At 31.5% G+C, this 11,026-nt stretch overlaps 1 protein-coding gene across 1 annotated transcript; it reads left to right on the plus strand.

The window, feature by feature from the left end:
* The first annotated feature begins 3,268 nt into the window (after positions 1 to 3,268).
* LOC110705939 (serine acetyltransferase 1, chloroplastic-like) lies at positions 3,269 to 5,067 on the plus strand. The gene has a single exon (XM_021883854.1). The coding sequence runs from the start codon at positions 3,483 to 3,485 to the stop codon at positions 4,740 to 4,742; it is 1,260 nt and encodes a 419-aa protein (XP_021739546.1). The 5' UTR covers positions 3,269 to 3,482; the 3' UTR covers positions 4,743 to 5,067.
* Positions 5,068 to 11,026: the final 5,959 nt, after the last annotated feature.

The raw sequence follows: 11,026 nt of genomic DNA on the forward strand, positions 1-11,026 counted from the left end.
TTAAAAGCTAACGCCGAACAGACCCGTAGTCTTGAGATAAGTTTTGGATTCCAAAACTCATCTTAAGACTACATAAAAGGACCGGAAAAAAAAAAATAAATAAATAAAAAAATTGTTTCCAACTAGTAAGCTGCCAACTCACTACCTTTAAAATAATTTATTAAGGAAATAAATATATAAGTAAATAAATATTAATATATTTAAAAGGGTAGGTGAATTGAGTCTTGGAATAAAGTGTGGAAGTGAAAAAACTCTTGTATAGTTGTATAAGTCTGAATAATAAAAAAGTAATTTAAAGTTAGAGAAAATCTGATGTGGCAAGTTTGGAGTATAAATCTCGATTTAAGGATAAACTCACCCTTAGACTTGACTCAATCCGATTCGATGTGTCAATTTAACCCAAATTTAACCTAAAAATAGTATGTTATGATTGACACTTCCAATATTTTGAAGTAAATGGGGTTGCCACGGTCCATCCCACGTTTCACAAACAACTTGTATACATGTGCAAGTTAGTTTAATGTTGAGATTTCGTTGAAAATTGATTAGCTTATTTAGTCAAACTTTTGAGTATTAGATATAGAAAAATGAATACTAGTAATTTTTGGATAGAGCTGTCATTTAATTAGAATCTCACAACCAAATAACATAATAAACTTCATATTTTTACCAAGTAGAACTTAGAGCACAACAAACTTACCGAATCAATTCTTTACCCAGACCAAAACTCTTTTTACCAAGCAAGACCTTACCTCACAGAAAATGGTGATTACCTTTATCTTAATCAAAAAAGTTCAACATATACTCTAATTATAATTTAACATATTCGATGGCTCAATACCAGTGCGCAACATTATATGGTCAGGGTTTAAAGAGGGTACAATATTCATCTTACACAAAGGTTAGAGGCGGATCTTAATTGGGACTAGTTAATGTCTAGACCCCCAAACCTTTCCTAACTAATTGGTTATAACTTATAAGTAGTATGATGCCTAGTAATTAAGTATAGAAATTTGTGGCATAACGATTAAGTAAAATAATATTTACACAAAAGGTTAGGGGATCAAACCTTAAACCCCTAACTTTTTGATTTAAAATCAGCCAATAATCTTACACATGTTTGTATGATTTAAGAATAGTGTACCGTATTATTGAAATAAATCAAATAGTCGAAGTAATTAAGATTTGAGTAATCATTGTTACTACTAAAACATTTAGCTTATGTGGAGAAAAAATCAACAAGTAGTAAGTACATGCATCATCCTTATGAAACTATCTGACAGGCAAACCCATAAACTAGTGATAGAACTCAATTCAGTGAGGATCACGTGCTAGTTGGAAATGCACGTGTCACCAATTACAAGTGGGTGGAAAGACAAATGACAAGAATTAGATTCAAACAAACTCACTTCACATTATCTTGTTAAGGTTTTTCATCGAGGACTTTTAACCGTCCGATCTGTCCATTTTATCCGTGGAGGGCCGCAGCCGGTTGTGCAGCAGCTCGACTTTTTGTAAAATTATTATTATAATTTTTGATTCATATATAGTTTATATTTTTTTTTATTTATGAAAATAAAATATACTAAGTACGGAATATAATTATATATACGAAGTACTTGATAACCTAGTAAAGAAACAAGTTGGAATATACATTACAAAAGCTATTTTATTTATATTTACAAGATTTATATGCATGAGAATTCAAGACTTCACATAATTTAAAGAGATTTGGTTATATATAGTTGAGAAAGACTTGTATTTAATAAGAAAATATAATTATCAGATCAGTTTGTGGTTTCAAAGAGGAGACTTGAAGGTTGTCGACATATGATGCGAAAATGTTGCAAGCTCACTTTTTATATATCAAGCAAATAATTCAGAGTGCAATTTGCAAGAATCACTTTCAAGAAGACTTTCAATTCCTATTTACTAACTTCACAATCAAGTTTTCAATTTATTACTTTTCTAAACTTTTTTGATACATTAGCTTAGTATGTTCTTTCTTTGTTGGTTGCACTTTGAAATTCATGGATAATGTTTCAAATATTAGTCATAGTTTCCCACTATTACAAAAATTCAAATAATATCACATGAAGCATGAAGTTTAATTACAAAAATTAGTCATAGATTCGTCTGGCAATTCATATCTATTTATAAAAGTTAATTATATAAATTTTACTCGATCATTCTGTCATTCAAAATATTGAAACGTTGATGTTTACGTATTTGCACATTTTATTTTTAAGCTTTAAAATAAATACCTTTAAACCTAACCATGAGTCTTTTTAGCTAACACTATATACGAGTATATGATTTATGTATTATCCACTCTGTAATGTATTTTGAAAGAAATATAATTTTACTAAATCACACAATAAACCCTTTTATGCAATATACAAATAATATGAAACTCAATGTAGTACATGGAAGGTATTTGAGATTACTTATTATGACGTAGTACTTTGTGTATATTGGTAAAAAAAATAAACAATTATAACATGTAGTACAAGTATTGATCTTTGATCAACCGATCTATTTGACTAATTAAAAGTACGAAGTACTGACTAATTAGGGTTCGTTACATACATGTATCTCGTGAATACTAGCTTTTGGAACAATGAATTTCATTTGATTGATTGTCAACCATTAGAATTCATCACCTCATAAAACTCAGAGCAACTAAATTTGGAACAAAATTAAATGAATCTCAAATCTTATCCATATTATAGAAAACCAATCAAAATTCTAAACACATTGCTTTCCCTAATAGTTCAATTGGAGTACATATCTAGACAATTTAGTAAATCAGGAAACGACAATGTAAGATAATTAATATAATGTATTCTTAATCATGTAGAATAGTTTCCTTGAAAATGTTTATCGTCTTTTTAGGCAACTTAATTTTGTATTTTTCATGCTAAAGCACATGAATAATCTCGTTGTATCCAAGACTTATGATCAAATCTGTTACATCATTTCCCCTTTTGTGATTTATTTTATAAGAACAAATATCATACTGGGTATGTAGTATTTTTAAACCGTACCTTTTTTGTATACAAAAAATCGTAATATTATGATTCACTCTTATCAACTTATAACTTAGACTATAAATATATGAATTGAAGCACTTAATATTAATCCATGAAAATATTTTGGAAAATAAAATATTGAAATTATGCATTGAGAAAACCTAATATTACAAAAATGAATTGTGCAAGAAATCTCACATTATTTTGATAACATAATATTAACCCCTGTAAAACCAACACGAAACACCATTGACCTTTTCAAATATGGCTTATATCCCAGTAATACCCACTCACAATTACCAACAAGATGGTCCAAGAATCCCTTTTATTTACCCAAAAAACACAAACAAAAAACCTCACCAACATAGAAACCCTCTCTCAAAATACAAGTAATTAATTTTATTTTATTTATTTTTTAATAAGAAAGAAAAGAGTGACAAAATCAGTGACATGAGCCTACTACTTGTTTACTCTAATTCCATAAATTTATCCCAAAAATCCTCAATTTCTTCAAAATTCTTGGGTATTATATATACTCATAATAACCATAGCCGACCTTCACTCTCACCTTCATTTCAACAACCATCCATTTTCTCTCTCCTCAATTCTCACCATTCAATCTCAAATTTCAATTACCCTAACCCTAATTTCAAAATACCCATTTCATTTTTATCATCGCCCACAAAAAAAATGGCTACTTGTGTTCATACATCTAGAGCAGAGCCTTCAAACAATTGCGATTCCGATCGATCTCAAACTGATCAATATCGTTATAGATACTTAAATTACTGTCGACCCACTTTTTCTGATCTTGTTTCCTGCGCACCCATTTCGCAGATTAGTCGGGAGTCGATTAATTCGAAAGAATTCGTCGAAGAATCTGAAGAAGAAGAAGATGATGATAATTTATGGTCAAAAATGGTGGAAGAAGCAAAATCTGATGTTGAGCAAGAACCCATTTTATCAAATTTCTATTACAATTCGATTTTATCTCATAAATGCTTTGAAAAAGCTTTGGCTAATCATTTAGCAGCGAAGTTGAGCTTTTCAAGCTTAAATTCAAACACCCTTTTTGACTTATTTCTCGGTGTTCTTGTGGAAAGTAAGGAAATCATGGAGTATGTTAAAGCCGATTTACGAGCTGTTCGTGAAAGAGACCCTGCTTGTATAAGCTATGTTCAATGTTTCTTGAATTTCAAGGGGTTTTTAGCATGTCAAGCACACCGAATTGCCCATAAATTATGGACACAAGGTAGAAAGATCCTAGCATTGCTAATACAAAACCGAGTTTCGGAGGTATTCGCAGTTGATATACATCCAGGAGCGGAAATTGGTCAAGGAATTCTCTTCGATCATGCTACTGGGGTGGTCATTGGTGAAACCGCTGTGATCGGAAACAATGTTTCGATTTTGCACGGTGTTACTTTAGGTGGCACGGGCAAGACGTGCGGAGACCGGCACCCGAAAATCGGAGACGGGGTGTTGATTGGGGCAGGGACTTGTGTTTTAGGGAATGTTAAGATTGGTGATGGTGCTAAAATTGGGGCTGGTTCTGTAGTTTTAAAGGAAGTTCCACCAAGAACTACTGCTGTTGGTAATCCTGCAAGATTAATTGGTGGTAAAGAAAATCCATTTAGACTTGATAAGATTCCTAGTTTAACTATGGATCATACTTCTCATATAACTCAATGGTCTGACTATGTAATTTAGAGTGCTTATGTTATGTTATGTTATGTTATGTCTCCTATGTTTTGTGGGAAGACGACGATGATGACGACGACGACGATGAAGGGATCATCCCGCCCGGAAGAGGCTGAGGAGATTAGAGAAGCTCATATTTGTATGCTATTCTAGTACCTTTTGTTCTGCTTTTGGTAATAAGAATAATTAAGATCAGATTATATGTATGATTATATTAATGCTTACTATATATGCTTGTATAAACTCGTGTTCTTTTGCTTTATCCCATGTTTTGGTGCTTTACTTGCTTTGTCTAGTAATTTGTAACTGTGATATGCAAATTTCGCATATTTTAGCCTTGGATTACTCGAAAACGTCCCCTATGTGTCCTAAAATGCTCCATGAGATCATACTATGTCCGTTATGTATTAGTTGCAAGTCTTGCAAATTTAGAGTATTATTTGTGAAATATAAAATATTCCAAAATTGCAACTAATATGTACTTGATTTAGTTAACTAGTTGCAAGTTTACGATTGTGAAAAAGTTGGCTTGATTTAGTTATAAAAAAAAAAGTGAGCAAATTTGCATAAATCTAAAGAATGGTTGGATTAGTACAGTTTCCACTTCGTTTTTTGATATGCATGTTGTTGTGGTGGGGTCTAAGCATATTCTTCAGTTGAAAATTACCCCAAATCGGGTTGATGCCTTTAAGTTGGATGGCAGAAAGTGAAGGATCAAATGGATGGCTTTCTATTATTTGAATGGAATAAGGCATAAATTGTGAAGTGGAGTAAGTGCAACTCAATCATAGGGTTCATTACACCTTCATATAAGAGAATTTCGGGGTGCTCGGATGGTTTCGAGTTTCGACTAGTCCTTCCTATGTGGGGATATGGCGAATTGGCGATGTGCTTGCCATGACCTTTAGGTAGCATAAGTGCATAACCGATGGTGGCTGTCCGTGTGAGCCATACCAAGGGCTAAGCTCGTGGTGTAGTGTCATATCGTGTCATTTTATGTATTTTATTAATTTTGTTTCATCATTATTTTCAATGATAAATAGTATTTGTCGTGTTAATGTTGTCTTTTAAAAGGGCACGCACACATTTCATTTGAGATTAGATTCTGAAAATGTTGTCATTGCCAAGCAAATGGTATGCTAAATTCTTCTAGCTTCTTTGAAAATGACCTTGGAATCAATGCGTTTCTTAAAAGAATTCTCCTTGTTACATTTACCATATAAGTCTGCCCCTTTGGATTTGGGGTTTTTGTTCATTACTAATAAAAGTTAGTTCACATTAACAAAATACTTGCATATGGTAAAAAGTAAAAATTGAACAAGACAATTAAAATGCCAAAATCATGTCTTTTAACAACGATGATTTCACATTTGTACATTTACGCATGGCATGGCAGCTACCATATGACATATGTACAACTATGGTATTAGTGTTGGCAATACTCATTTTGATTTTAAACTCGAACGCGTGTTCTAACAAATGTTTGATATGATTTTAAATTTATAAGTGTGTTTTACAGTAGAGACTAGAGAAGATATAGGTGAATCAGTGAATCATGATTGTGGATGACTAGACATGTCCTAAATATAAATGCGTTCAACCTTCAAGAGTAAACTTGTTTTTTAAAAAAATTAAATTCTAATTAAGTTAGCTAGTATTGGCATATGCGAAAGAATTTGGAATTAACTAATGATCCAATCAATTGTTTTACTTGAAGATCATACTAAGACAATGGAGATTAAATTTACTTAAGTGCATTATTGAGATCTGGATCGGATTTCCTTTTAAAATTTTAATATTATCATATTGGCTAAGCAGTTAGCTATTTAGCATCAACCAATATAGTTTGATTTAAGAACATACTCAATTGACTAGTATACATAGATTAATTCAATATATAAAAGTGGATTAGTTTCGGCTTTGTTTTATTAAATTAATTAAGGCTCCCCTCACATTGAGGAGGGCTTGATTGTGATTGCAATGTAATTTAAGTTTTGATTGTGAATTATTTATCAGCCACTCAATTGTAGAACATTATTAAAGAGTACATTGCTTGGTCAACAATCCTTTAGGATTTTACTTCTTTTTTAGACCAATCATCCAATTTTTAGGGTCATCAACTTTTTTAAATTATACAATGAGGACATCTAGTAGATAAGTGGGATACTTTATTTTTTTGCTAATGGGGATAAATAACTATTTTCTTTATGTTCTAACATACATAGTAACACTAACACGAAGACGAAGTGCTCCATAAATTATCCGGTCTACTTTAATAATACAATATGTCTTATGTGTGGCTGGTCACACACCTCTATAACACTGATCATGTAAACCTTGTAATAATGACCGAGTAATCCCTATAACATTAACCGAATAAATTTATAACACTGACGAAATAACCCCTTTAACACTAACGAAGTAACCCCTAATACACTAACAAACTAACCCTTATGATGGCTGGCCGTATGGTATAGCCAGCTACATGCCCACATATAAGAATTTGCGTTGATAATATTGTATGAGAAGTTGAAAAGATTAAAAATTTAGCTTTATTAAGCCTATTGCTTCGCTATATATGTGAGGAACTCATGGAAGAACGTGGTGAAAATTATGAACTTTGATGTCTCACATAATCAACACCGTCCGTACCCATCGATATAAAAAAAAAAAAAGAAAAGAAAAAGAAAAAACTTAAGACAAACGATCACCTATAAATGAAATAGAAAAACCAAAACTGATAACGTAAAATTCGTGACTATGTAATGCTTCAAAAATGTCAAAATCATTCATAAGATCCAGACCAAAGTTATTTGATAAAACCTCAATTGCTAAAACCTCAATATAATAATTATGCCCTAGAGAAAAGAAAAAAAAAAAAAGAAAAAAAAAAACATAGATCATTCATCTCTAAACAAGTTTAGTTTTTATTTCGTATGTTGTAAATTCTGATTTTATTAATATCATTTGCTTTTGTAAAAAAAAAAAAAAAAATAAAAAAAAAAAATGAAATCTTATTATAAGCAACACTGCATGCCAAATATTAACAACTCTCCATATACCTACCTATAGAACATCTGCCTTGGTATGGAAACATTAGGCAACTGCAAGGTCATAGACGTGGGCAAACCAGCACCGTATGATGATATCGCCCCACCGTTATCGACGATTCCTGGCTTTTGATCATAGCATGTAGGATCCATATTGTACATAACCATATTGCTGCTACTACTACTAGCACCATGATCATCTGATCTAGGTGCACCCACTTGATCATGGTACACATTTTGATTGAAGGGCATAATTTGGTGGCAATAATCTTGAGGATTATTATTGTTGTTGTTGCTAATAGGAAAATTATAAAAGGGAACTTGATTAATTAACCCTTCAAATTTAGGGTACCCCATTTGATGATGAGCATGATTTTCACTAGGATTCATAACACTAGAGATGGGTGTTGGCTCAAAATAAGGCACTAATGACATTGCCAACAACGTTGATTGATTAGTATCATAAGCCTTAAAGCCCTTAACCAAATCAACCCTTTGCTTCACAAACTCAATCTTTTGATTCAAATGAACAAGCAATTCCAAAAGTTGATTAGGGTTTAACCTATCAAAGGAAGAATCCCAACAAGGGTATTTAGCCAATAATAATGCATTATTGTTATTATTATGCTTTAGTTTAGAAACTTCTTGATGATTAGCCCTTCTTTTACCCTCATCAAAAATGTCATGCAAATTACGGGCACTTTTGCTTTTTTCTTCCTTAGGAACCCTTAAATACCTATCAATGATCTCCCTAGCTAGCAAGGGATCCCTTGCTATATCCATATCTATTGCATTATGCGAGGCCGTTTCGTCGTCTCCTTTGAAGGAATACACTTGAGCTTCCATGGATAAGTAGTTCTTCCCTTCTTTGTAAGGGTAGATAATGATGCAAATTGGGACATTGCATAAGATTGAAAGTTGATGACCTTTTTTAATCAAACTTTTCAATCTCTTTACAAGGGTAGTGTTCCTTGTTTTTTCCTTGCTTATAAACTCTGTTGCTTTTTTTGCCCTACCCATATTATTATTATTTACTCGTGTTTGATTTTTTGAGAGAGAACAAATTTTTTAAACAATATATGTGGTAATAAATAGTGTGTAGAAGGTAATGGGTAATGACTTATAATGAAGGTGTTTAAAAAGTTAATTGGGACTTCTTTTTTTTTACATTACGTCTATGTGTTTAATTATGGTAATTGGGAATGTTTAATAAGGGAACTAAATCAAATTTATTTCCTGCCTTAATAATTGAGGAGAATAAAGTTACCGAATTTTTCATAATGATTTTTATAATTTGGAGTGATTTTCATTTAGATTCCTCAAAAAATCATTAAATTTCATAATTATGCCACACTTTATTAATATTTCGGACACATCGTCCATATCAACACAATTTTTTTCTCTGTTCATATTAAAACCGTTAATTGAATCAGCGGTTTTACTCTTAATGAAACCGCCAATTCAATTAGCTTATTAAGAGTAGCTACATTTGGGTACATATATGAGTATTTAAACCACTAATTAAATTAGCCATTATACCTTTTATTAAAAAAATTGTTAATATGAACAATATGTAGGGAGTTTCAGTAAATATAACGTACTTGAGGTATTTAGCTAATCATATTTTAGAGTATTTTCTATGAAAACTCTGTATATATTTTTTTTTCAATACTTAGCTTTATGATGACTTACCATATCTATGGACATAATAATATAATACTCCGTTAAGTAGTACTATTACCGTATTATGCTGTTATGCACAATCAATATTCAACATAACTTCCACTCGTCCTGGAATCCTGAATAAAGGCACACCATTAAATATAGCTTAAGTGGTTAGAGCTTTCCTTCCGATTCCAAGAGATCTTGGGATCGATTCTCAACTCCGTCGTCCATGTGGCTCTCCAAACACCAAAAAAATTAAATATTAATGTACTCCCTTATTTATTATTTTGAAGGGTGGTTTATTTACAAAATTAGCTTAAACCCGTTTATTACTAAAACTTAACTCATTATATTATTAACATTAAAATAATTTATACTTCTACAAATTTATTTATAAAAAACTTAGACATAGCACGGTGCTACAAATTTTCAATTTTTATTATAAACTAGTCGTTGGTGCGCGCGCTACGATATGTAATATAGCCGATGTTAATTGTTTGTATTTATCTCGAAGGTTAAAAATATGCACGTAAGTTTGGTTTATGTTGATTAGTTACATTTGAACGATTATAGTGCTTAGGTTCGCATGTAAACGGTAATATAAACCTATTATTTGATGTAGTTAGTGAAATGACAAATTTTTTTTTTTTTGAGAAAAAGTGAAATGACATTTATTGTGTTATTATCTTTAAATAATCTTTCTCTCTCTCCCTTTCCTTCCTCTTTTCTTTTTCAAGATATATAGCTATTTATGACATTCTTATCAAATAATTATGAGATATGCAAAGGCATATCTTTCCATATTTGTGACCCTACCAAAGTTGACAAATTAAAGACAAATCTATGCGTGTGGTCCCCAATTTGGTGAAATAAATTGACCGCTTGCTCTCGGAAAATGTTTTTAGCGATCGAGTGTCTTCAATTTATAACAATCACTAATTCTCGATATATGTTTATTATGATTTAATTAATAAGTTTATAATAATTCTAAGTTTAATTCGCTTAATTAATAATTCTAACTACCATAAATAGGATGTTCTTGTGTTGTTTTAGGAAAATGCTCTTAGGGCTTTAAACACTAAAGTAAGTTGAATTCTAATTTGGTTGGTTTATTAAATATGTATTTTTAAAAGTACTATTGTGTATATGTAAAGATGGAAGGCATCATAATGCGTTTTCTTTCTCAAATAATTACTTAATGGCTTCTCTCTCTCTCTCCCTTTCATTTATCTCCTTTCTGACTTTGTCTCCCCGTTCCTTTTTTTAAATGGCTTTGAAATTATAGGTTCACCTGCTCACATTTCACTCATCCCTTCCTTTATTGGCCCAAACTCTTTCTCTCTCTCTTTTTTCTTTCTTAATCCTTCTTGTTCTTGTTCCTTTCTAAAAAAAGGCTTTTAACACTTTAGGAACATTCAAATAAAAGGAACAATCTAATCAAAAAGCTTAACATTGAACCAATTAGAACACGAGAGTGAAAGAAGAGAGAATTATACTAGGAGATCGGACAAAACGATATCGAAGAATCAACAAATTACCTCTTAAGCTGCTTCAATGGAGAGGAAAGTTCAGTAGTTT

Source organism: Chenopodium quinoa, unplaced genomic scaffold, assembly GCF_001683475.1.
Source record: "Chenopodium quinoa cultivar QQ74 unplaced genomic scaffold, ASM168347v1, whole genome shotgun sequence".
Classification (NCBI taxonomy): domain Eukaryota; kingdom Viridiplantae; phylum Streptophyta; class Magnoliopsida; order Caryophyllales; family Amaranthaceae; genus Chenopodium; species Chenopodium quinoa.

Excerpts from the sequence above, each read along its gene's own strand:
- LOC110705939 (XM_021883854.1), top strand. The coding sequence starts at position 3,483 with ATGAGCCTACTACTTGTTTACTCTAATTCCATAAATTTATCCCAAAAA.